This window comes from Heteronotia binoei, chromosome 4, assembly GCF_032191835.1.
Source record: "Heteronotia binoei isolate CCM8104 ecotype False Entrance Well chromosome 4, APGP_CSIRO_Hbin_v1, whole genome shotgun sequence".
Lineage (NCBI taxonomy): Eukaryota > Metazoa > Chordata > Lepidosauria > Squamata > Gekkonidae > Heteronotia > Heteronotia binoei.
In genome coordinates, this window is record NC_083226.1 from 123,198,453 (window position 1) to 123,226,437 (window position 27,985).

Genomic DNA, 27,985 nt, shown 5'->3' on the forward strand with positions numbered 1-27,985 from the left:
GGACAATCCCTCCTGCTGATGGCCCGACTGCTCTTCCCCATTGTCATCAGAGGTCAATGGCGAAGAAGATACGCTCTCGGCCGATGGTAAACCTGGGGTGTCATTGGCAATCCTAGTCGAGGAGGTTTTCTTGACATTGGGACCACTGGAGCTTGCCGGCTTCCTGACCAACCTTGGGGTTGAAGTTGGCATCAATGACTCTTGGAGACCTGGTGGAGAGTGTGCCAAGACTCTAGAGTGGTACGAAGCCTCCGAGTGCTGATCCCAATCGGGGTTCTGAGGAGGGTACCAAGGGTATGGAGAATGATAGGGATAGCCCCCAAATGGGTAAGCTCACATTCGCGGGTACCAGTTGGACAGAGGATGAGGACATCTAAAAGGGTCCGAAGGCTCCCCAAATCTCTCAGGCTGAATCAAGGGCATCTTCGGTGTCGAGTGGTTCCTCGGCTGCAAAACCTCTACGTACGATGCCAAGCTAGGATCGCCGCCCTCCTTCGAGTCTGCTGACCATTCTATAGGGTCAACCTCCTGGTCAGAGCCGGAGAGAGAGGTCTGCGGAACATCCGTCAGACCCGAGGGGCTCTTCGGTCAAATCGGTGAAGCAAGGATTTTCTCTGGAGGCTCCCCGAAACAATCACCGGGTCCTTCAGTGGCAGAAAAGGGGTCTGACTGTCTTGGCGCCTCTTTTTCTCCTTGTGCTTCCTGGGCTCAGCAGAGCATGAGTCCCGGGCCTCTCTGGCCTTCTTGGCTGGGGTCGATGGTTCTAAATGGGATGTCGAGCCCGCATGCTTGTGGGGGCAGTCGGCTCCCTGGAATGGTTGGGTCGGTTGGCTCAACAACGAGACCGGAACCAATATCGATGCCGGGGCGGCCATAGAAGTGCTTGTCAACGCCGATGTCGACATCTGGGGTGCGAGAGCCAATTTTACCAGCGCCACCAAAAGTCTCGCTGCTCGGTTTTTCCTAGTCTGCTTGGAAAATTTTGAGCAGTGATGGCAGGATTCTACCCGATGACCTTCCCCAAGGCACAGCAGACAAAGAGAATGTCCGTCCGGAGGAGGGATCTTGCTCCCACACTTAAGGCACTACTTAAAAAACCACCAACGCTTTTCCATAGACCGGGATGGCAGGAGAAGGGCAAGGGGGGGGGAACCCCAAAGGGGTGAAACAACTAACTGTCTCTCATTTTTTAAATATATATATACACACACACACACACACACACACATAACAGTAACAGCGAAAAAACAAAGAGAAAACAAAGAGAAACCCGGAGAAGGAAAAAGGTAAATAACTACCGACCAGAGTGACAAAAAACAAGTCTATCCGACGCAGCGGTAAAGAAAGCCTCAGTGAGCATGCGCACTGAGGCTGTCGTGCATGCCTACCGGAGTCAGGCAGCAAAAAATCCCAAACTTTGATCGGCCCTGGCGCTTCATCCCATGAATGTGAAGCACAGAGACCACAAAGAAGATTATGAGGATAATAATACTGACCTTATCTTACAGGGTGTTGAAAGAATTATGGCAAGATAAAGGGTGACCTGCAAGCACCTGCAAATGGGGAAAATCACAGCTGCCTGTACCATGTGCATCCTGTTGTGGACCCCACCTTGTGGAATGGCCAGCCTGAGGAGGACAGGAAGGCTCTCGCACTTCTGTCATTCTGCAAACTATGTTAAACGGAATTGTTTAGAAGGGTTTTTTAAAATAAATGAAATAGAGCTATGGTATAATGGAATGGTTTGGGAAGGCCCTCTTATAAAAGAATAGGGACTGTAGTCTATGTCACTATGTATTCTCTGTTTACTATAGGCATTATTCTGTTCTTTCTGCAATGTTTCTACTTTTGTAATTCCACTGTCTGCACTGTTTGACTTATCATGAACACATGAATCTGCCTTTTACTGAATCACACTATTTGGTCTATCATTGTCAGGGCTGTCTACTCAGACAGGCAATGAATGGCTCTCCAGAGTCTCAAACAGTGGTCTTTCACACTTTAATGGGAGATGACGGGGGTAGAACCTGGAACCTTCTGCATGCAAAGCAGGTGCTGTGCCACTGAGCCGTGGGCCATGTTTGATACTTTTTTGCATTGTTTTTAATTTTTGTAATCTTAGTTCTGGTGTATTATTAGATGTCTCATGCTACTTGATCACATTATTTCATATTGCATAAAGCATCTTGAGACTCAATGAGAAAGACAATATATAAATGTAGTAAATACATAAATTTAAACATATAGGCTGGATTCAGACAGGCAATTTGGGGTGACAGAGCAGTCCCTACATCCAGATCAAAGTGGCACATTCGTACACGCACACCTGTGCCCCGCCTTGGACCTGCCCTTATCTTATTGTCCGCAACCTCTCTGCCACTTCAAAAAGTCACCAGATGCTAACTGGTGGCAAATCTCCAGAGCACTTCCCTGTTGCCTTTCCCAGCTGTCTGAACAGCTGGGGCACAACAGGGAAGCGCCTCCCAAGTGCACAAGCAGTGTGACTGGGGTGCATGCAGTCTGTTCCTCTCCTGACAGCTGGCCATGCACAGTCTGAATGCCCCATGGCACCTCAAACTGTGCCAGCCTTTTTCTGAGCTGGGAGGTTGCCACCCCAAGCTGCTACTCTAAATACAGCCATTGAGTACCTTTTCTTCACCACTAAGTAAGAGTAACTACATTCAGATTCTACATGTCTGGGTTTCTTGAGCAGGGATTCAGGATTAGAGAATGTGGCCTCCAGAGGTTTTGTTTCCCAACAGCTGTCTCTTATTTTTACATATTAAGCTCTGTATATATCAGTATTTTTTCCAATTTTCAATACTTTAAAATTACATAATTATGCAAACTTTACAATAAATTGTTAGGATAGTATTCTCATGTTGCTGCTAACAAAATCTACAACTCTTTGAGGGACAATTAGGAAGAAAGTAAAAAGAATTTAACATGTTTCTTACCTGAGTACCCAGGCAGGCAAACATCATATGAGTAAGAAGTTTAGCTGCAAACATTGAAGATCTGGTACAGAAGAGGTGTGCAAAAATAGCCAAGATTAAGCCTGTTAAAAAAGAAAGAAAATAGAAAGAAAGATCAAATGTTGTGTATGAAACAGTAGCTAGAGAACTATTACAAACCAGGGACCTTACTTCCAGAAAAAGTGCATATATTTAACATGGACTGTTTAAAAAGTCCTTTTTTAAACTTCTTGCCTCTGTCTTTTTTTCCTGTAAGACAAGTTACAATTTGGGGTGGGAGTTTGCTTTGAAAAAAAAGCTGAGGCAAAGTTTCCCCACTTGAGCACTGCAGAATTTTCCTGCAGTACAAGAATGTAATTTTTGTATAAGCCACTATCGGGCGACAGGAAGCTCCTAAGAATCTTGAAAATATAAAGTAGTGCTCAGAAACATAATGCACGCCATCCCCTACATCAAAGAATCTTGTTGTACAATGTGCTGCTGCTTTATGAAAAGAAACTATTCTGGATGAGCTTCCTTGACTAGAAATTATCTAAACTTTAAGCAGAAAATTCTATTTAGGGTTTCCAATCCCCAGTTGGGGGCAGAGGATCCCTTGGTTTGGAGGCCCTCCACCCACTTTGCGATTAGCAGAAAGAGAGAGGGGAGCTGAATGTCCACAGAGCATTCCATTATACCCAATGGAGGCCATTTCCCATAGGGTATAATGAAGAATCAATCTGTATCTGGAGCTTTGGGGGGTGGAATCTATTTTTTGATGTAGAGGCGCCAATTTTTCAGCATAGCATCTGGTGTCTCTCCTCAACCTCACCCCAGTTTTAAAAAGATTGGACTGGGGGTTCAATTCTATAAGCCCCAAAAGAAGGTGCCCCCATCCTCTATTATTTCCAATGAAGGAAAGGGATTTAAAAAAGAGTATGATCCCTTTAAATGTGATAGCAAAAACTCCCTTCAAAGATCAATTGTGCTTGTCATAACCTTGCTTCTGGTTCCACCCCCAAAGTCTCCTGGCTCCAGCCCCAATGCCCCCAGATATTTCCTGAATCAGATCTGGCAACCCTATGTATTATCAAATAAGTTGCTCTCTCACATGATTATGCGAAATGACTGTTATTCATCTTTTTGTTTACACTGCTTCCTGAAGCTGCTAGAACCCAGAGCATCTTGGCTTATCTACTGCTCCATTTACTTGCATTGACCCCCTACACAGCATCACTAAACCAATCAGTGGTGTTATCGTGTTACATTATGTGAGCAGCAATTCCAGATCTGTCACCAAGAATACTATTATATGGAGCAGCCACCAACTTCGTCTCTCTGAGTGAACTGATAATACAGGGTTCCAAACTCTTGTTGTTGTTGTTGTTCATTTATACCACTCATTTTTAATTATATCCTTAAAGTTATATCCTGCTTGTACACCAAAAAAAAAAGTATTAAGAGGGTCTAAGTCACCACCAGGTCTGTGAAGAAGAGAAAGGATTGATTTAGTTGGCACAACTGCAGAAATTATTAAAGTGGAATATACATTTGTAATAGCCCAGTTTTGCAGCGCTAAACTGGGCAAATACAAATCATCTGCAAATTTGTTTCCCAAATTACATGAAGAATAAATCTATTCTATTTTTATTGGTCTGTATGGCAATCAAAGTTTTATTAGTAATTTTATTAGTAATTACAATTATTTCTTCTTCTTCAGACATAGTCTGTTTGTTCTTTTTTGGCTAAGCTTCCCAGTCAGGGCAATTTCCTACATCAAGGTTAGTATACTATCCATGAGTATTAAAATAATAACAACCTAGCAACTGACCAGAAATGCAGATGAAACCAGATGAGAAAAAAGCGTCATTATAAGAGGACAAGGTGTCTGTCTGGGCATAGGCAGCATACAGAGACAGGTGTGAACAAGAGCATTCCACATAATATGAGGATTCTTCCATCACTTTACAGAACTGACTATCGGTCAACCAGCTGCAAAAGAAACAAAAAGGTTAACAATGTTCATTCACGTTCAGATCAGTGTTTAATAATCATAATTCAAAATATGGTCAACCATTAGTACAAGAAAAATACTGACAACTGAGCACACAATTGTTCCATCACAAGAACAACTCACAACAGAAACTCCACACATACGAGGGATGACATCTGTGTCACTCACTGTATTGGAAATACTGATTGAGGGAACAAGTGAGGGAAAATAAAGGGTATCAAGACAAGAAAAAAGAAATCATCTGACTAGGAATTATACCAAATCTAGGGAAAAACAGATTCTGGTGGCAAATTTTGCGGATATGGTCTGTACAGTTGGGAAGACTTGGAAGACCTGAGAAAGGGTTTGAAAATACCTTTCTCCCACTCCTCTAAGCTGGGATCAAGGCCTAGTGGTTTGACTTGGGTTTATGACATCATTTAGTTCAGCAAACCTTAACTAGGAGCTAGCAAGGTCCAGTATGCCATTGCAGCTGCTATAACAAGCCTCACTTATTTCAAGCCAGATACACAAAGTAAAACAATGTATTGGAAAATTATACCTTTCAGCAGCCTGATTCCAAAGCAGGCACAAAGATTTATGAGGAACTATTCGGCTGTCTGGAGAATGAATTCGATAGGTGACAAAACTGTTATCTTTCAGCAGAAGTGAACTCAAACCTTTTACACTCAAGGAAAGAATCTGAAAAAGGTAAAGTGGAATTTTTTTCTTTTAATTTGCATACAGTACATGGCATGGCCTGAATTAATTACTGGACTGCTAACTCAGTGTTATCTTAGGAGGATTTTAGGCTGATCCTCTGGAGGTACTGGGGATTAAATTGGGGTGAAAAGCATCATTTTGTCACTATGGACCTTTCCTGTTTTCAAAGGTAAAGGTCTCAATTTTCCCTCAACTAGGGGTACCAAGAGATTTAAATCCACAGTCCCATATCCTTAAATTTATACCTTCACAGGCAAGGCCAGGCAAAAACATCATGGTTAAGTCACTGAACCACAGTCATGAACATCTTTAACCAAACCTGTCCTCAAACTATGTACATATAAATTCCAAATGTTATTTGTATCCATTTGCATTCACAGAAGTTCTGCTGTAAACTAATCATATTAACTGCCATTATCACAATCTGCTTATAAGGGAAAGTTTGGAGATTACTCAGCTGATCTGCATTAACAAGGCACTATTAAAAGCCTTATGACATAACTACATTCCAGCAAAATTTAATTTTGCTCCAAGCGGCCTTAGCCCTGAGAAAAACAGGTTGCTTACCTGTAACTGATGATCTTCGAATGGTCATCTGTGCAGTCACACTGATGGGAAATAGGCGCCAACGCCGATCATGATCGCTAAACTTAAAAGCTGCGGATTTCTGCGCTGACATCCCAGTGCACATGCCCAGAAGCCCCACTGCGCATGCTCACTGAGACGGGAGTGGACATCCCACCAGTTCCTTCTGACCACTGCATAATCCCAAAGATGGACCGGCAGCAGAGGGGAAGGAGGGCGGGTAGTGTGACTGCACAGATGACCACTCAAAGATCATCAATTACAGGTAAGCAACCTGTTTATCTTCTTCGTGGTCTCTGTGCATCACACTGATGGGAGATTAGCAAGCCAAAATCCTACCTGGAGGCGGGTGCAACAGTCCACCAGCAGGAAAGAGACTGCAGAACAGCACGGCCCACCAACGTATACTGGCGTAGAAGTAGGTCCAGTGCATAGTGAGTCATGGACGTATGCGGGGAGGATCAGGTGGCAGCCTTGCAAATGTCCCGGAGTGGCACACCCTTCATGAAAGCCACTGAAGTCGCCATAGCTCTAGTGGAATGGGCTCGTATGGGCCCTGGCAGGGGCTTCTTGCTCAATAGATAACAAAGTTTTATGGTTTCAGCTATCCATTTAGAAAGCCTTTGGGACGATATCCGCTGCCCTAAGGATGCTGTGGCATAAGATACAAAAAGTCTGGAGTCCCTCCGAGAGGGATGCACACGATGGAGATAGAAAGATAGTGCTCGTTTCACATCCAAGGCATGCAGTCTCCATTCAGATTCAGTAGTCGGATTAGGAAAATATACTGGCAGGTAAATTTCAGTGTTCAAGTGAAAGGGAGAAATCACCTTGGAAAGAAAGGTGATATCTGGACGAAGTACTACACCTTCATTGGTGAAACACAAGTAGGGGGTGTCGCATCTGAGTGCTGCTAGCTCACCTACTCTCCTTGTGGACGTAATCGCCACCAGAAAGGCCGTTTTCCAAGCCAGTAATTAGAGAGAGCAAGTGGCCATCGGTTCAATGGGTTTCCCAGAGAAAGCATGTAGAACCAAAGATAGGTCCCAAGCCGGAGTAGGCTGTCTCACAGCAGGATACAGTCTAGAGAGACCCTTGAGGAACCTCTTAGTATCAGAATGCTTGAAAACCGAATGACCATCTGGGAATGATTTGCAGAGATGGCAGCCAAGTAAACATGTAGCGATAAGACTGCTAATCCCTTATCCAAAAGGGAAAGAAGAAAATCAAAAATTGTAGATAAGCCCGCAGCTGACAGGTCTAGGGAAAGATCAGAAGAAAACTGAACAAATTTCGACCATTTATAGGCATAAGATTTGCGTGTAGATGGTTTCCTGCTGTTCAATATGATGAATTGAGCTCTGTCTGACAACGGATTCACTGTAGACGCCATGCTGTTAATTTCAGATGAGGAACATCGTGGTGTACCACACGACTTTGGTGAGAGAGAAGATTTGAGGCCTGAGGAAAGTGGTGGAACATTCCCTTGGCTAGATGAAGAACCAGGGAAAACCAGTGCTGTCTGGGCCACCAGGGTGTCACGAGGTCTTTCCCTCAATATCTTCTGCACTACCCTGGTGATCAGGAGAATGGGAGGAAACAGGTACACATGATGTTGATGACATGGTACAATGAGACCGTCCCCCAAGGACAGGGGATCTGCCCCTCCCCTGCAGCAGAAGAATTTGCATTTCCTGTTGTTGCGTGAGGCAAAAACGTCTATCTCCAGAGTTCCCCAATTTAGGAAGACGGGTTGGAGAAATTCCCAGTTGAGCTCCCACTCATGGAGCGAAGCTCCCCCTAGACTGAGGAAATCTGCACACACATTCAAGTCCCCTGGAAGGTGTGTCGCCACCAATGACACGCCCATTGTTGTGCACATCTCCCATATGTTCAGAGCAAGTATACAGAGTCTGCGGGAGACCATGCCCCCATCTGTTTATGTAGGACATAGCCATCGTGTTGTCTGTCATAATGGCTACCGTTTTGCCCCTGAGAAGTGCCTGGAAAGAATGGATAGCATGGAAGATTGCCAACAGTTCCAGAAAATTTATATGGTGATGCGTGTGGTGACTGGGCCACCTGTCCCTGACGCAGAGGCCGTTCATATGTGCTCCCCAACCCCACAGGGATACATCCGATGTTATTGTGATCGATGGGGATGGTTTGTGGAAGGGTGCTCCCTCCATCAGATGATGCCGCTGTTGCCACCAGGTGAGGGAGGACAGGACTTCTGGAGGGATGGTCAGCAGCCGAGATGGAGAATCGAGATTGCATTTGAAATGTTTGAGGAACCACAGTTGCAGAATCCTCATATGAAGTCTGGCGAAGACCAGAACAGAAGTGGTGGCAGCCAAGAGGCCCAGAAGACGCTGCACCTGGCGAGCTGTGACCGTGGGACTGCGCTGAAAGGTCCGAACAAGCTTGACGATCGTCTGCTCGAATTGGTGGCAGGAAGGCCTTGCAGGCAAGGGTGTCTATTATGGCCCCTATAAACTGCACCCTCTGGGAGGGTTGTAGGTGCGACTTCTTTTGGTTGATCTGTAATCCTAGCTCCTGAAGAAGGGAGAGAGTGATGGTGATGTGCTGCAAAAATTGGCTTTGGATTCTGCCATAAAGAGCCTATCATCTATGTACGGAAACAGAGTTATACCCTGCAATCTCAGATGGGCTGCAATAACCACCATAGTCTTGGTGAAAACCCTGGGGGCTGTAGAAAGACCGAAAGGCAAAGACCAGTACTGGATGTGGGCTGCTCCTATGGTGAATCTTAGGTACTTCCTGTGAGAGGGGTGAATAGAAATATGGAAGTATGCATCCTGTAAATCGAGCATGGCCATCCAATCTCCTAGATTGAGAAGGGGAAAGATGTTGGGTAGCAAGGTCATTCTGAATTTGTGGTAGGCGATGAACAAATTCAAGGCTCGAAGGTCCATGAGCGGCCGAAGACCTCCATCTCGTTTTGGGTCCGTGAAGTGGCGTGAGTAAAAGCCGAGTCCCCTTTGGTTTAAGGGAACTTGTTTGATGGCTTGTTTGAGAAGAAGTGACTGAACCACCTCTCGTAAGGTGTTTGAAGGGCTGGTGGAGACGAAGGTCGAGGTGGGAGGATTCTGATGGAATTTGATCACATAACCCAGCCGGATTATGGACAGGACCCACTGGTCTGAGGTTATTTTGGACCATCCCTGAAGAAAGGGAAAAAGACGGGTATGGCCCGAAGAGGATGGGTGGGAAGGGAGGGAGAACAAAAGGCAGTCGAAGTCCCTGTTTGGGCTGATTAGGGCCCTTCTGGCACGAGGATTGAGAAGACGAGGGAGAGTATTTAGATTTGGCAGTATAAGACGGCTTAGTGAATGGTGGTGTAGATTTTGGACGCCAAGATTGATCTGTGGGAGATTTCGAATAAAGTTTCTTATTCCACGGTTTTGGCCATGGCCTTTTGTTTTGGGAACATGATGTGGAGACCCCCAGATTTCTGGAGGTTCGGATACTCTTATTCATCTCCTGCAAAACGGAATCGGTATTCGAGTTGAAGAGACCATTGCCATCAAAGGGTAAATCTTCGATGTAAGCCTGCGTGTCCGGTTGTAAGGCCGTAGAACACAACCAGGAATGGCGTCTCAGAGTAATAGCCATTGTCAGAGTCTTGGCACAGGTGTCACCCGAATGCTTAGCCGAGTTAAGTTGCTGCTTGGCTAGAGTCATTCTCTCTTTTTGTGTCTTCTTGAGAGTATTCCTGCTCTGTTCCGGAAGACTAGGCAAGATGTTGGAAACTTGCTCCCAGAGGGCGTATTGATAACGACCCATACAAGCTGTATAGTTGGCAATTTTTACACCCAAGGAACCAGCAGAATATAACCACCTTCCTAGGTTGTCTAATTTCTTCCCCTCTTTGTCAGGCGAAGCAGAGTGTGTCTTCTTCGCCTTAGAAGATGAGGACACCACGGAATTGGGTTTGGGGTGGGTGCAGAGGAAGTCTGCACTGGATTCTTGTATGCGATACATGTGGTCCAGCCTACGCAATGAAATGGGAGTGGACGCTGGTTTCTCCCAGGAAGATTTTGCAGTATGCAATATGACGGTGGTTAGTGGTAGAGCTACTGCACTAGGAGTGTCCATTTGAACAATGTCAAAGACGGTGTCGGTAATCACTGGTTGAGGTTGTACTGTAGGGAGGGACAGAGACTGAGCCATACATTTAATGAGGTCCCCATAAGACTTTAAGTTCTCAGAAGGTGAAATGGGTTGTTCCTCTGCTATCTTCTGCGGTGGAGAGGGTTCCCTGGGTGATGAGGTTGTTTCTTGTTCCTCCAGGGTCGACCCATCAATGGACCTGGGTGACGCATCAGGAGAGTCAGAGCGCTCCGATAAGTGTGGAGTCAGAGATGAGACAGGGTCCATTGTTACGGTCTTCGTTCGCTCCGAAGAGCTCTGTCGAGCGAGTTCCCCGATGATGTCGAGTCAGTTCGGCATTGGGCGGCTTCGATATCGACGTGGATGGTGCTTGTCTGGGTGGTCTTTAAGAGGTTTGGGATCGGTAGGAGGCTTCGGAGTACTGATCCCAGTCCATCTGGCGAGGAGGGAGCCAAGGAAACGATGGTTGCATGGGATACGCCCCGTATAAATATTGCCATTGACGCTGATCCCATGGGATCTGTGAAGGCAGGTGGTGAGGAGAAGAGTGATCCCTTCGCGAGTCTTGTGGTCAACCTCAAGGAAACGGGCTTCAGGATCGAGGGGTCTCAGCTACCGTTCGGGGCCAATTGGGTGGGCTTCCATCAGTACCGGAGCATTGTGCTAGCTCTATCTCGCTATCAGAATTGGAAGATATGACAAGCTCAGTCGACATCGAAGCGAGGATCGGAGGGCTTAGCTGACGACCTGGTGAAGCGAAGAGCTTCAATGGTGGAACAATAGGTGCCGTCGGGTCAGATGGCGAAGTCGGAGAAGCTTAAGAGACGGTTTTGCTATGCTTCGGCTTATCCGATCTCTTAGCCTTCTTCTTCTTCTCTGGGTGAGAATCCTTATCCTCCTTATGCCTTTTTGCAGGCATAGAGGAATCCAACATAGCAGCCGAGCCCGAGCGTTTGTTAGGGCGATCGGCATCGGAAAGGGGACGATTGGTCTCAAGCAACTTCGAGGTCGATGGTTCGGCTGGTGCGGTGGGTTGATCGACCCGTTCCAATGAAGACAGCGCAGACATTTTCTGAAGGGAGAGCGCCTGTTCAATAAGGGCTGCAGCAAGGTGGGCAGCTCTGTTTTTCTTGGCTTAGAAAATTTTGCACAGTGCATACAAAAGTCCGTTCTATGGAGCTCCCAAAGGGACAACAGGCACAATGAATGTCCGTCCAGTGGGGCGATTTTACTCCCACACTTGGAGCACCTTCTGAAAAATCCCCAACGTCTTTCCATACGAAAGTTGGAAGGGAGGACGGGGGGGAGGGTGTGGAAAGAGTGGGAAATAGTTCTTCGAACCCCGTACTCCCCCAAATTGCAAACAACTATAACTAACTAAATAACTAAGAACTATAACTATCTAATATTAAATATTTTTTTTAAAACCTAAGAGTAAAGAAGTTCACCAACTGTAGCGACGAAAGATCGACTGATCAGCGCGGCGGTCAGAAGAAAACTGGCGGGATGTCTGCTCTCATCTCAGTGAGCATGCGCAGTGGGGCTTCGGCGCAGAAATCCGCAGCTTTTAAATTTACCGATCATGATCACCGTTGGTGCCTATTTCCCATCAGTGTGATGCACAGAGACCACGAAGAAGATTCAATAAACTGTCCTGTGTCCATAAACTTTCAGCTGTCTGGCCCAAGGCCTGCATGATTCTTTGTGACAAAACAAAAGCTGGGATATCTAAACAGTGAAGCCAGTTCAAACAAGATAGTTCATGGTCCCCTAGGATTGTCAATCTCCAGCTGGCGGCTGGAAATCTCCTGGGATTACACCTGGCCTCCAGATTATAGAGATTGGTTCCCCTGGAGAAAATGGCTGCTTTAGAAGGTGGGTCTATGGAATTATAACCCACTAAGGTCCCTGCAGACCTTGCCCTCCCCTGGCTCCAACCATAAATCTCTGGGAATTTCCCAACACAGACCTGGGACTCCTATTCTTGATGCCCACACCAGGCCCTTTGATGTTAGTGTGTACCTTGCAAACCAGGCAGCTGACTCATTTGCAAGAATCATATAGAACAGTCATGACATCACTAGGTTAGTCGATGACATTGAGAGAAAACACAAGCAGGGGTACATGGGTGGAGGAGCAGAAAGGAGAAGTAAGGAAAGGGGATGCATAATCTAGGCTCTTAGTGAGCAGTCTACTAACCAAGTTTATTTGGAAATCATAAGTAAACAGTTAAATTTGCATGGATGCAGCGAGCTGTTGCCTATCTCACTGAAACAATCTCAAAGGCACAAGAATAGGCTGTGAGTTTATCCTTCTGTTGACCAATACAACTACACTTCTGGATCATAAGTATTTTAAGCATTAAAAAAATAACACTTTCTGCTTAATCTTAAAAGAAAGAAGCACAAAATCTATAGCAATGACAGATAAAACTAAGGAGGTATGGATGTGCTTAGTGCTTGGATGGGAAATTATTGGCAGCCTCACATAAGCAGCTCAGAATTTTCTAGAGGAAACAAAAAAAACCCACCAGTCCAATCAATAACAACAAATAAGTCATACCTTGTTTTTTAGGGCAGTTCCTTTATCACCAGTGATAAACCATTGCTGGCTGGTATACTCAGTGAACTGAACAAACCAACAGGTTACATCCTTCAAGTGAGATGAATCAGAAATCTCTAATAAGCGTTCAGGTATTCTGATAAAATCACCATCTTTCCCATAAAATATGTGCCCATTGATTTGCTGTGGATACCAGGAATGGGCCATGATAACAATGTAAGGGCAGTGGTCAAGGATAGTTTTGCCTCTGCTCAAACAATAGAGAAAAACTGCTTACAACCGTGAAAGAAAACATGTGAAGCAGGTATTTACCTTTATTGGGTGGTTTGCTTATTATTAGTAATATCAATAAAGTATTAGTGGTAATTACAAGCAAGGGAAACTGTCATCAAGGATATTTCACACGTACACTTGCCTGCCCTGATCTCCCCATACATGGTACTATAACCTCTCAGAGGCCTGAGTAGATCGACCTCTCATATGCTTTAAGCAATATTGCACATTTGATATTTTTGCTCGGAAATAGTCAATAACATTGAGGTAGCTACAAATATAGCGTATAAATCCAGTGTGGTCCTGATTGATGTACAGATGAATAATTTTGTTCAATGTAAAGGTAAATAAAGAAGTGAACAATTCTGTATGCTGATTTAAATAAAATACGGGATGGCTGAACTCAGTCATGGTTTTCTTTCCACAGAGCCACTATTCTTGCCTTCTTCCATGTATGTGGCATAGCACCTTCTTGGAGAACTATATTGAAGAGTCTTGCCAAAGGCTCTGCCAATTTTTTTTTTAGTTTCTAAGTTCTTATTTAGCTCAGAGGACAGTCTGTCCCTGTCTGAGGTGTTACTATTTTAAGGGTTTCTTAAAATTGTCTGTGTCCTCTTTTGATGGTTATTGATTCTTCCAAGTACACAAGTTTTTACATCTGACAGAACACCCCCTCCCAAGCAAGCCTAAAATATATTTCAGTAATCTTCATGTCTACCTAGTCTTCTCAAATACTGACAATTATTATAATTCTATAGAATGTCAGATTTTTAAAGAGTTCACAATGCAAAGTTTTGCCCAACCAAGATCTTTATTGATCCATGGAATTATGAGATATATCCAAAACCATGGTGCTTCATAGTTCACTTCAACTTCAGGGAATATTTCTGGCATATTCTGTATGTGAAAAATCTTACCTTTCACCCAGTGATCCACACATTTCTCCAATAGGGAGAGAAAAGGCAAACTTCTCAGTAATGTCAGCAAGGAAGCTATAGCCCCGAGTATCCTTGCGCTTAGGATTTATAAGTGCACAAAGGATCTCATACAAAAGACTTCGGTTTGTTTCAGTGAGTGGATGCTTCTCCACTTCAGATAATACCTTAAAGAGAAAATGTTGGTGAGAGAATAAAATTATTCAGTGGAACACAAGTGACAATCATGCAATTTTTTTCACAAATTATTTGAAGAGAACAAAGATTTTCCACAATTAAATTAACATTCTATGCCTAAATGTGTTTCCTAGTAAGGATGTACATTTTATATGTAGATTCAGAGCCCTTTTTCCTTTTTAAAAATGCTATTTAGATTCTTTAATATCACTATTAAGGCTATTAATATTACTTTATAAATTCAGTCTTCATTTCCATTGGCTTGAATAGGAAACTGTATTTCTGAATTTACTTCTCTCCCCCGCACCCCAATTCAATTTTGGAATCGTACTCTTCAACCCAAATTACAGACTGATATGTAAATCTGTCTTTGTTTTGCAATCAATAAAAAATCTCCTTTGCTGTACAGACTCAGTGAGGTATTTGACCTCAAGTAGGGCAATATGAAGGATCTTTTTAAAATAAAAATGGAATATGTGGGTGACAGGAATTGAACTTTGATTCCAAAAGCACACTTATCTTCATTTCTAGGGGGGATCTGCCTCTTTCCTCCCCCATTCCCAAGTCTGAACAAACATGTCTGCTTTCCTACTTCATACCTGCCTAAAAGGTAAAAAAAGTAAAGGTAGTACCCTGTGCAAGCACCAAGGCATTACCGACTTATGGGGTTACATCACATCATGATGTTTTCTCAGCAGAGTTTTACAGGGTAGTTTTCCATTGCCTTCCCCAGTCATCTACACTTTACCCCCAGTAAGCTGGGTACTCATTTTACCAACCTCAGAAGAATGGAAGGCTGAGTCAACCTTGAGCCAGCTATCTAGAAGTTACAGTCCCAGAAAATACAATAGCTTAAGCAAACAGGATTCATAATGCCTTTACAAAGTCACTGGCATGCTGCAATAATTGGCAGGAAGTGGAAACACTGTACACAAAAATGGCAGTCTGAATAATCCAGTTCAATGGAAATGCTGGCAAAATTTTCTAGTTGGACAATGTCCTTGTAACACACATACTTGCTACTGGACTTCTTTCTCAACATTTCATACTGGCTAGGAAACTGAACAACAGACTTAAAGAAAGGCAGTAGAACAACAGTCATATTGAAACTGTGTCAGAAATTATTTGAGATTACATATTTTAACAAGATCAAAGAATGGGTGAGATTCTGAACAGATTTTAATTATTATTCAAATGCCTATCTCCATTTTCTGATGGTGAAGCCAGGTGCTTTTATTCAAGCCACTGTACAGAAAGAGAACTACAATATTCTCCACTATATGTAAATTTGAACTATTTCCTTTACATTTTAATACTTGATAAAACAACCAGGCAATTATCTTGATAACAGGTTCTGTTTCCTAAAGGTTCAATTAGTCTTTAGAATTAATGCAATATTTTTTGTCACACAATATAACCTGAAACTTAACATTTTGATGTTTCATATCCCCCAAAGCGTTACTGCATCCTCATCTAAGTCCAAGCCCAGCATTAATCAGTACAGAAGGAGCATCTTGATATGTACCTTGTCAATTATGTACATCACAGCAGCAAGCTGCTCTTCCGTACTTTCTAAGACTACTTTGACATTTAACAACTGGAGGACTCTAGTCAAAATTGTGTCATCAATTGGTTGGTAAAGCTGATCAGCCAGTCCCCAGACTGCTTGGGAGTTTGAATCAGATACAATGGTGATGTTGGCAATACCATAGATGTCATCAACTCTGGCACCTCCAGTAGGATTGAAAAGCACAACTTGGAAGCATTTAGGAAATGGATTTAAGGATCCAGTCTCTGGAGTGAGCATTATATCAAGAATGGTAGTTCTCTGTCCAGGTTCAAAGAACAGTGTTCCCTCAGATCTGGTAAAATCTTGCCCAGAAATGGCTGGTGATACAGTTATGTGACCAACAGCTTCAGGTCTGGAAAGCTCCTTGAAATCAAACAATAAATTCAAGTTAAGAATTCAACAATCCTGCACAAAAACAGATTTGTTTCCAATTATTACATTTTTTAAAAAGTACATTTATAAAGGTAAAAGTCACCCGTCTCACTTAGACAAACAGACAGACAATCTATGCACTTATGAACTTCTAGTTGGGTAATTTCTAAATATGAACATAGAGAATTCATCAGTCAGACTAATCTATGGAAGTGTGAGAAATGTGTGTTTGTCTGTGAAGCTGGTCTCTGAACATACCTCTCTGGGTTGTGTGTCCATTATGTGATGCTTGAATGACAGGCAGAGATGGCATCAAAGCATACATTGAATAGGTATTTGTGAGAGCAGAGAGTATCACTTAGGGCAAGCCATCAGCATGCCACCTGATTTGGGAAGTAATTGCTCCCACTGTTCTTTGTACTAATTATAAATATGTTCATGGCATAACTAGTATACTTTAGAAACAGCTGATAGGAAGCCTGTCTAAGCTAGTTTCCTGTTGCTTGGTAAATGAACCAGTATGATTACTTACATGAATTAACATGTTGGAGAATAGTCACTGCCTTTGTCAGTTACTGGAAAAAATAATTGTTCACTTCCCAGTGGCTCAGCAGAACCAATAAAAAAGAAATAGATGGGGAATTTTTAAAAACAAAAAAACCTAACCTAAAAATATTCAGGAAAAGGAAATATGTACACTCTGGGAATAGGATAAGGATCTCAAACGGAATTCTTTATTCCTCCTGCCTCCTCCTTGACTTCCTTTTCCTAAGTTCCTTCATGCTTTGACACTCTGCCATGAATCCTTAAAATTACAGAGGTTCGTGGACAAAGTATATGAACCAAATCAGCCAAGTGATTACTTACCTGCAGTCCCTATGCTTCTATGTTTATGTAACAACTTCATGATTGTGACAGTTCTCTTTTCTCAAATAAGAATGCAGAAACCTACTGCTGCAATGTCTGATAAAGCCATGCACAAAATAATGTCTCCAGAAAATAGATACACAAGATCCAAATGCCTTGGCCACCTTTGGTCTTGTAATGTATCAGGAGAGGAAAATGAGAAAAAAAACTTTAAAAGATCCTGGCTGAATCAGATCAGTGGTTCATGTTGACCACTGGAGGTGCTGAAGTAAGGAAAGTGCAGGAATGACTGCAGTATGGATGCTATGTTGCCACTGCAAATGCCTCTGTGTTTGCAGCAGTAGCAAGAATTACAAACAAAATCATCTCACCGTGGAAGCTGCTATAGTATCCTCCAATCCTATTCCAGCAAGATAATTGAGAAACGTACCAAAATATCTGAGAGAAGTCCAGTCAAAGCAGCACAGTTGCACCCATTCACTGCTGTAGATGAGCTGTCACTACATGCTGAAGTACCATCCCCAAGTATGACACACTTGAGTCTGGATGTTATTTATTTCTCAACGAAATTCACATACAATTTCTTTAACAAGGGTCTCATAGCAGCCCAGTGTCATTATGACAATACCTTCTCCACACTGAGATATTAATAACTTCCATCACTATGAGCCAATCCTGTCTGGCCATTCTAATAAGCCAGGGAGACTATATGTCAAGTACTGATGTAGTAGACTACTAAGAATCCTGTCTCCATCCTCATGTTGCACATACTGTAAGATATCCCCACAGACACACCACTGAATGAAACCAAAGACACATCCAGAACTCTGTCCCTCACATTTATGTGGTGTGGCAGCAAATACAGACAACTGTATCTGAAAAGTGAACTAGACACAGCGTGCCATTGAGAGTTCCTCACATTCTTCCAGGGGTGAAAATGTAAAAGACTTCTCACAACCATCATAGCTCCAAGGAGATCCAATGGTGATGGGAAAGTGTGATGACTGTGCCAAGTCACCACCTCAGAATAGGCTCCAAAACAAGCTCTAGCCTATAGCTGAAATGGATTTGTCATCTCACTAGAACTTCCTAAGATAAGTTAGGCTAATAATTAGTCACTGACCCAAGGCCAGTTAAGCATCCCTGATGAATGGAAATCTGAATCTAGGTCTCCTTAAGTTTACCAGCCACACACCTAACTCTCAAAAGGACAGCTATTGTTGTTACAAATATAACCCATGAGCCTGTAACTCATCCATTCCACCTGTATCAGTTTCAGTAATTTCTTAAATGAATTCTGATTATCTCTATGGATGAAAAGAGGGACAAGCTGGCATTTAGACAAAGTCTGACGGTCAGCTAGTACTGTCTAAGATTACATTTTAATAACTGTAGAGGACAGAGGACAGTTCCATGACAGCAAGTCTCATTCTATTACATATCACTATTATAACATACTGTCAGGCCTGGCATGTGGGAGTCAGCAAACTAGGCAATTGCCTAAGGCGCCTGCTCCCGGCTGGGGCGGGCGCCCCCTCCCCGCTCATGCCGTCTGTGAGCTTTGCCGCTCTTTCGGCTCTGAGGGATCTGATCCCTCAGAGCCGAAAGTGGTATTTCCCTTCCCCCGTGCCCTCCGAGGCACCAAGAGAAGGGAAGGGCCGACTTTCCTTTCAGCTCTGAGGGATTGGAGAAGCTTCCCCCGATCCCTGAGAGCTGAAAGTGGCGTTTCCTTTCCCCCATGTCCTTTAAGGGCACTGGGGAAAAGAAGCACTGAGTGCCCATCGTGATGACATCACTGTGATGTCATCACACCGTGCACGCACTATGCACATGAGCGAAACCTTTTATGGGGGGCACATGTTGGGGTTCTGCCTTAGGCGCCAGAACCCCATGCACCAGGCCTGCATACTGTTATCAGGATAAAAGTAAACATCTTCTAACTTATTCCTTTGTTAGAGAAGAACAAAAGACATGATTGTATATGCATTTATGAAGCAGTCGTACCTGAGTCCTGTAGTCAAAGGAGATAGAAAGAGCTGTGCTAGAATCTCTAACCACTTGGAGACTAATTAAAGTGGTTTTCTTATGGGCCACAGCCAGACGAGACCCCACAGCAAAGTATATCAGCCCCCGAGGAGAGTCACTTTCTGGAACAAATATGTAGGCAAATCGGGAACTATTGTTTAATGCTGCTCCTGCACTCACATCATAAAGCTCCACAAAGAACGAGGTCTCAGATTCAGGTACCTGATAATCAGAAAAATATTCAAAGCTTTGTACCCATTATAGCAAAAGGACTATGTTAATAAAAGAGCACTGTTAATAGTGTTTCTTTCTCTAAGAGTTATTTTTGCACAATCTCATATCAAGGGATCAGTTCCACAAGGATTCTTGTAACGGAAGAGTCTTGAAAACACAATGAGGAAATGTCAGATATCCTGGGTATAGCAGCTCTCTGGAATCTCCACTGCTGCTCCAAGGATCACCGGGTCTTCCCCTTATCTAAGGCATTCAGGTTAACACATTAAGCATCATCACAGCTGTCATCCTAAGGCAGGAATAGCATGCCATTAAATTATCTTAGTCTGAAAAAATCACAACAGACTCTACTTTTTATGTTCTTTCATCCTTTGCTTCAAAGGGAAATAAGAAAACAAACTAGAATGCTCATTTTTAATCATCAAACAATTCCCAGGCTACTATTTTCAAACTATTTTGCCATTACTATACCATAGACACCTTTTATAAATCCAGAAGCAATCCTAGGGAGCATGGATGGATGAATTGACAGACATAATTGCTCAAACTGTAACATGGATTCAACTCCATTTTACATACTAAGGAGAATGAGGGAATCCATTTTGACTCTGGATAGTAGCTCTGAGCATATGGTACTTAGGAAGCTAGGGAAGGCCCTCCCCCTCCCAACCCCAAATACTGAAACCAAGGTAATAAATTATTTCTAAACACTTGCAACTTAAAGAATTAAGCAGCTGTCTCTTATTACCTTCCATAGGGATATGTAAGAGCCAGGACTATTTGCATTTTATTTATACTTTTATCCTTGCTCAGTCTGTTAAATCTGTTATGTTTACAGATATAGTGTGTGCTATTTATTTTCCTATTAAACCTCTTCATTTTGAATATGGTCAGTCTGATCTTTGTGACCTATGTCAAGCCCCTGTTCAGCCCACATGAATCAGGAGCAGAAAGGGGAGGGACAGTACTTAACCACTACTCTTGTAGAGTGCTCAACTCAGCTTGTTGGTTCCTTTGGAAGTGAGTGCAAAATATGAGACCCAAACATTGTACTAAGGCTTTAAGCGGCATGCAGCAGAGAGATATCAACCCACTAAAAATTGCTCTGAAGGTGGTGGGGTGACAGAGAGAGAGAGAGAGAGCGCTGGGATTGCTGAATAACTTCTGCACTGAGTGCTTGCAAGATTCAGTAACATTAAAGCTTACCCTGATATTTGGTACTTAAGTGAGAAGGCTGATGCTGCTTCAGAGCCAATGAAATGACCGAGGTATAGTTATGCCAGAACAGAATCAACTATTCTTCTATAATCCTTCTCCCCCTGTCAGAACTTGTATCTTTACTGCTGGTCCCCTATAATGTGACCAATGCTGCAATGTATTTTTACTATGACTTAGAACTGCTTTGTTACTGAACCAAACTGACTCCATGTTGTAACCCTTGCTTGACCCTAAATGCTTGAATAGTAATTAACCTTGCCCCACTGGTATCCAAAATATTTGGGGTTGTAGAATGAGTTATGTTATGTCTCTGCACATTCTCACACTGGGACCCTTTGAAGCCGAGCAGCATGGCCTTCGAAGTAGGGAGGCATCCTCTCTACTGATAGTGATGGTGAGAAGACAGATGTGCCTGTAACGGGGTGAATTGTGGCTTTGTGAGATGTTTGTTTTACGTGTATAAAATTGTGCTGGTGCTGGCTCTCGCCATCACTGTTATCTTGCCTCTTCCAGTGCTTAGTTCTTTTCAATAAAATCCTAACTTTGTAACCAAGTATGGGATCCGCTTGAAGTTCTTAAGTTCTGACATTATAACAGTGATGGTCCCGGCGCCTTTCTCGGTCGACGCCGCGTTCCCAGCCCCGCGAACCTGGAGCCCACGGAAGTCCACGGCAGCAATCGACGCCGCGGAGCAGCGGTACCGAAGCATGCTGGGCGAAGGGGGAGCCGGAGACGGCGGCCAAGAGGAGGGTCCGGAGCCCCGAGGGGGAGACGACCAGATCCGGACCCTCCGCAACGACTTATTCGACTGGGTTCGGGAGATACACGACGACGTGCACCGATCCCGCGTGACGATGGCCGAGGAGTTGCAGCAGAACCTGGGCGCGATCTACGACCAGCTCCGCACCTTACAAACTGCGGTCCTGGGAGTCCCGATTGGAGGGCTACCGCTGGGGCAACTGCCCGTAGCCCCGCCGGCTCCGCCGGCCCCAGCTCCGCAAGCTCCGGCCGCCCCGGCCCCGCCGGCTCCGCCGGCCCCAGCGCCGCAAGCTCCGGCCGCCCCGGCCCCGCCGGCTCCGGGCGTCCCGGCCCCGCCGGCTCCGCTGGCCCCGGCTGCCCCGGCGCTGCCGGCCCTGCCCGCTCCAGGGGCCCCAGCGCCCCCCGCCCCGATCCTGCCGGCTCTACCGGGCCCCGCGCCACCGCCGGGGGCGCCGCGAGCCCCAGGGGGGGCCGAGGGTCGAGGAAGAGAATTGAAGATTACTTTCGATGGGAATCCGGAGGACGTGGAGTATTTTACCATACAGTGCGACACGTTCTTCACCCACTGGGGTGCGGATTACCCGACCGAAGCCAGCCGAGTGTACCACATCGCATCCCGACTGAGAAGCGCGGCCCGCAAGTGGTACGTCGGGCTTTTTATGGGAAGAAAACCCGAGCTAGCCACGGTGGCGGGGTTCCTGCACGCGATGCTCCGCCAGTATGGCGATCCCCTGCGGGAGGAGAAGGCCGTCGCCGCCCTTCAGCGCATAGAGCAAGGCAACCGCTCCACCCGCGAGTATGCCACCGAGTTCCTGGGGTACTGCGCGGCGGCGAGGGGTTGGAACGAGGTCATGAAATATACCGCGTTCATCAATGGTTTGAACCCGTCAATCCTCGACCGCTGCTACAGTCAAGGGAGACCCGACACGTTAGTCGGATGGATCCAGCTGGCCGGAGAGGTGGAGACCAATCTTCAACATGTGGGGATGCGACGGCAGCAGCTGGCGAAGAAGGCGGCGAAGCTCACGCCGACTAAATCCGAAGGGAGAAAGGCACCGGCGGCCTCCACCCCGTCTCCCGCTCGCAAGTGCTTCAAATGCGGAGACCCAAATCATCTCGCTGCCAACTGCCCAGTAAAAGTGGGTGCCACCCCACCCACGGCGAAAACAACTACCCCAGGGCCGAAGAAGAAAAAGAGCGGCCGCTCGAGGGAGCCCAGCCGGGGCTCCGTCGCCACTTCCTTGGCGACTGACGAGGATTTTACCACCGACTTGGCTACAGTGGAAGAATCGACCGAAGAGTCGGACGACACCGAGTCGGCGGGAAACGACAGCGACCTGCTTTAATGGGTGCCGCAAAGCAGGTCCAGCAACAGCCGGCACTCCTCACGGTGAGAGCAACAGGGGGTTTACTATTTATGGCTGTCACCCTCCTCAACCCTACCCTAAAGAGATTCATGCACGCCCGAGCGCTGATCGACTCCGGGTGTAACAGGGAACTGATCACCCCCCGCCTAGTTGAGGCGTTGGGATTAGCCACCTCCCCCCTACCACAGCCGATGCAGTTCCAGCAGATGGACGGGGGGCCCATGAGGGGGGAACCATGTGCGTTAGAGACTCAGGCAGTCCCGGTGGGAACCGAGGAGCATTGGGGGATTGAAACTTTCGTAATTGCCCCCTCTTGCTCTTTCGACGTGGTGATGGGCTCGTCTTGGCTCGCCCGCCACCAACCAGACATAAGGTGGGAGGAACAAATCGTCCGGTTCCCGGATTGGAGGTGTGAGCATCACCACTGGCGCCCCGAATGGGGACCGCACGCTCCCCCCCAAAACATGCGGGCTTGCCTCACTCTCGAGGAAGTCGCCTCAATCCCCAAGGAATACCAGGATCTAAGATTAGCGTTTAGCGAGAAGGAAGCGGACGAGCTACCGCCCCACCGCCCTACGGACTGTGCCATCGAGCTGATCCCAGGGCAACAGCTTCCCAAGGCGAAACTGTACTCCATGGGTTGGGCGGAAAAAGCTGAACTCCGAAAGTTTTTGGACAAGAACCTTAAGCGCGGCTTCATACGGCCGGCCACTGCCCCCCATGCCGCCCCCGTCCTCTTCCGAAAGAAGAAGGACGGGTCTCTTAGGCTCTGCACAGATTTTCGTGCTATAAACGGGATTTCCATGTCCAACGCCTACCCGATCCCGTTGATAAAGGATTTGTTGAACACCGTAGCAAAGGGCAAAGTATTTACAAAGCTTGATCTCCGAGACGCGTACTTCCGCGTCCGCATCAAAGAGGGGGACGAGTGGAAGACAGCATTCAACACCCCCCTGGGACAATTTGAGTACCTAGTAATGCCCTTCGGACTGCAGGGAGCCCCTGGTGTTTTCATGAACTTTATCAATGAAGTGCTACGGGAATTCCTGTTTAAGGGGGTGGTGGTGTACCTTGATGACATCATTATCTATTCACAAGATCTAAAGTCTCATGTACCCCTGGTCCGAAAAGTGTTACGCACCCTTTGCAAACACAAACTGTACGCTAAATTGTCAAAATGCAAGTTCCACAAAACCGAATTGGACTATTTGGGTTTCCGGGTGTCGGGGGAGGGATTGGCCATGGACCCCGCAAAGGTCCAAGCGGTACTAGACTGGGAACCTCCTCGAACCCGCAAACAGTTACAAAGTTTTATCGGGTTCGCTAACTTTTACCGCGATTTCATTAGGGGGTTTGCCACCGTCATGCTCCCCCTCACGGAACTTCTCAAAACCAAAGGGAAGGGTGAAGAGGCGAAAAAGCCGGGCGCACGCCTAACGTGGACGCCTGAATGCCAAAAAGCTTTCAATGAACTAAAACGCCTCTTCACCTCCGAACCCGTGTTGGCTCATCCTGACGAGCGGAAACCCTTCGTGGTCCAATGCGACGCCTCCGACGCCGCAGTGGGAGCCATACTGAAGCAGAGGGGGGAAAATGGGGTGCTCCGTCCATGTGCCTATATCTCAAGGAAATTTTCCAACGAACAGAGAAATTGGTCAGTCTGGGACAAGGAGGCGTTTGCAGTCATGTTTGCCCTGAAAACTTGGCGCTCCTGGCTCGAAGGAGCGAGAGTGCCCTTTGAAATCTGGACCGATCATAAAAACCTTGAAGCCCTCACCGGGCGCCGCAAAATGACTGCAAAACAAATCCGGTGGGCAGGTTTCTTTGCTAAATTTGACTTTGTGCTGAAACACATCCCAGGCTCAAAGAACTTTTTAGCAGACGCCCTCTCTCGCATGCCACAACACGACAGTCTCCGGGAGGAGGTAGTGGACTCATTAATTTCCCCCTCAGCCATCTCGGGGGGGGTCACTACCCGCTCAGGCAGGCAGATCAGCCCTCCGGATTCAGATCTGCTGCCTCGATTCCTCTCAGAATACAACCAGGAGACCGACCGCCCACCCAACTTGGTCAAAGCCGAAAACGGGCTCTGGCTGCACAACGAAAAAATCTATGTGCCCGACCCCCTCAGAAAAGAGGTCTTGGAGCGCTGTCACTCAAGTCGCCTGGCCGGCCACTTTGGCTATGTCAAAACCCTCAACTTACTCACCCGCCAGTTCTGGTGGCCGAAAATTAAGAAAGATGTCTCTGAATTTGTTCTTTCCTGCCCCACCTGCCTCATGGCAAAAAGAAGGGGGGGTAAACCCCCAGGCCACCTGGTTCCACTCCCTACAGCCACCAGACCTTGGTCGGTAGTCTCCATGGATTTCATTGTCGAACTCCCACCCTCACAGGGCAAAACAGTCATCCTGGTCGTAGTCGACACATTTTCTAAGCAAGCCCATTTCATCCCATGCAAAAAACTACCCACGGCCAAAAAACTCGCCCAGCTCTTTTTCACCCACATTGTACGCCTACACTCATTCCCGGACAAGGTCATTAGTGACCGCGGGACGCAGTTCGTTGCCAACTTCTGGCGGGAGTTCTGCAAACTGGCTGGCATCGAGCAGGGGCTAAGCTCTGCCTACCACCCCCAGTCGGACGGACAGACGGAGAGGGTTAATGGTCTTCTGGAACAGTACCTCCGCTGCTTCATTAACTTCCAACAGTCCAACTGGGTGGACCTCCTCCCTTTTGCAGAATATGGCTACAACAACAGCCTCCATAGCTCAACCAAAACCTCCCCTTTTCAAATTATCAATGGTTACGAGGGCAAACCGTTTCCCACTCTCGCCCTCCCCGCCAGCCCGGCCGAACCCACTTCCTGTCAGCAATGGTGGGAGGGCCTCCGTGAAGGCTGGAAGGGTATTCAGGAAAACCTGGAGGAAGCGAAAAAAGCCTACAAAAAGCAGTTTGACAAAAAGCACTCCCAAGAGTGGGACTTGAAGGTGGGGGATACAGTTTTTCTGTCCACAAAAAACCTTCCCCTTCCCCAGCCCTGTCGCAAACTCGCACTGAAGTTCCTGGGCCCATTTAAAATAAAAAGGGTAATAAACAAAGTGACCGTGGAACTCGAACTGCCCAAATCTCTAAGTAAGATCCATCCTGTTTTTCATTGCAGCTTGCTTCGGAAAGACCCTGGTGCTACGTCCTTCCATCCCAGGGCCCCTCCGCCCCCTCCGACGACAGTGAGGGGTCAGAGTCACCATGAGGTCCAGGAGATCCTGGACTCCAGAGTCAAACGGGGGAAACTGTATTATTTGATCAGGTGGAAACACTTCCCCCCGAGCTGTGACGAGTGGGTCGAATCTCAGAACGTAGCCGCTCCGCAACTGCTGAAAAAGTTTCACCTACTGTACCCGCACAAGCCCAAGGCGGGCCCCGCGGGAGGGGGCGCTTAGGGGGGGCAGTATGTCAGAACTTGTATCTTTACTGCTGGTCCCCTATAATGTGACCAATGCTGCAATGTATTTTTACCATGACTTAGAACTGCTTTGTTACTGAACCAAACTGACTCCATGTTGTAACCCTTGCTTGACCCTAAATGCTTGAATAATAATTAACCTTGCCCCACTGGTATCCAAAATATTTGGGGTTGTAGAATGAGTTATGTTATGTCTCTGCACATTCTCACACTGGGACCCTTTGAAGCCGAGCAGCATGGCCTTCGAAGTAGGGAGGCATCCTCTCTACTGATAGTGATGGTGAGAAGACAGATGTGCCTGTAACGGGGTGAATTGTGGCTTTGTGAGATGTTTGTTTTACGTGTATAAAATTGTGCTGGTGCTGGCTCTCGCCATCACTGTTATCTTGCCTCTTCCAGTGCTTAGTTCTTTTCAATAAAATCCTAACTTTGTAACCAAGTATAGGATCCGCTTGAAGTTCTTAAGTTCTGACACCCCCACCATATCCCCCAGATTCTTTGTATGTTCTGTCCTTAATCACATATTCCTTCACATCTAGAACAAAGAGGCAGTAACAAACAAGGGAGGTGCAAGGGCCAATGACTCATGGATGAACAGATCCTCTGGCAGTTTCTTCTTCTTTACAGCAGCTAATAAGAGTGTCTGATGTGGATCCATGCAACAGTACAAGAGGTTATCAGTATCCACTTCTCATCATATATGTATCCCCACATGAGCTGCTTTTTGCCTGGCAGGAGGAAACTGCAGGTCCCAGGGGCAATTTGTATCAGGAAACTAGTATGGGATGGAAAGGGTTAACCATCCAGTCCCAATTCAAATTAAGGGTCCAGCATTCATATTAATACATCAAAAAGCTGGAGGAAATTATACATAGATCTCCTGCTGTCAGTTTATCCCTTAGGAGATAAAAACTTATTGGATTTTTTGAGAGGCCATCTAAGTGAGTAATTCATTATAACAAATACTTACATTATCAGGCTTTATCTCAATTGAGATGGTACATTTTGTTTGACTGGCATTACACACAGTAACTCCTAAGACAGCCACCAGTTCATTTGCAAGATTCACACCATCCTTCTGCAGGATGACTGATGTTTCATTAAAAGTAACACGCCAAAAGATTTTCACATCTTCAAAAGCCCTATCAACAAAGCAAACCAGAATAGATGTATTGAGAGAGGTAAACATTATTTTAGGAATCCCTAAACCTTCTCACATTTTTTCCTCCTACATTTCAAAATGGCATTTTATTGCAAAACAATGCAATAAATACAAAGAAAGAAAGATATTTTCGTAGCATATTTCCTAATACTGCTCTGATGTGCTATATAGACAAACTAATAAATTCAGGGACAAAATACAAATGTCAGAGGCCACCATTTTAAATGCATTTAAAAATTGCTGTTAGGCCCTGATCCTGATCAGGTACATGGCATGGTGGCCTCGGAAGCTCTTGTCCCCCTGCCAATGCCTCTTCAATTATAAAAACAACCACTGGGGCGGGGTTCTTCTGCATTTCAAAAGGTGCAGGAGGAGGAAACCAGAGTTCCTGGGGCTACCACACCATGTGTGTAATGTGGAGTGAGACCTCCTAGCAATTTTTCAATAACTACAAATGCTTTTAAAATTATGTTGGTGGCCACGGGATGGACTCATGACCTCTGTCATTTGTATTTTGGCCTTCAGTTTGCAGGCTTAAATTCAGACTTTCAGTGCATGTCCATGTTCGGTTTCAGGTCTACAAGGGTATTCCAACTGTTTCCATGTCAAGAT

General features: G+C 45.7%; 1 protein-coding gene across 3 annotated transcripts in view; it reads right to left on the reverse strand.

The window, feature by feature from the left end:
- The window catches only part of ADGRV1 (adhesion G protein-coupled receptor V1), a 556,327-nt gene that overhangs the window by 275,283 nt on the left and 253,059 nt on the right, over positions 1–27,985 (reverse strand). For all 3 annotated transcript variants that reach the window (XM_060235701.1, XM_060235702.1, XM_060235700.1), the window contains 8 exons: positions 27,182–27,353; positions 19,150–19,392; positions 15,862–16,269; positions 14,142–14,326; positions 12,952–13,198; positions 5,510–5,649; positions 4,786–4,946; positions 2,958–3,058 (listed from right to left, as the gene is read on the reverse strand). In XM_060235701.1, coding sequence (XP_060091684.1) covers positions 2,958–3,058; positions 4,786–4,946; positions 5,510–5,649; positions 12,952–13,198; positions 14,142–14,326; positions 15,862–16,269; positions 19,150–19,392; positions 27,182–27,353 — 1,657 coding nt within the window. The remainder of the gene's footprint in view (positions 1–2,957; positions 3,059–4,785; positions 4,947–5,509; positions 5,650–12,951; positions 13,199–14,141; positions 14,327–15,861; positions 16,270–19,149; positions 19,393–27,181; positions 27,354–27,985) is intronic.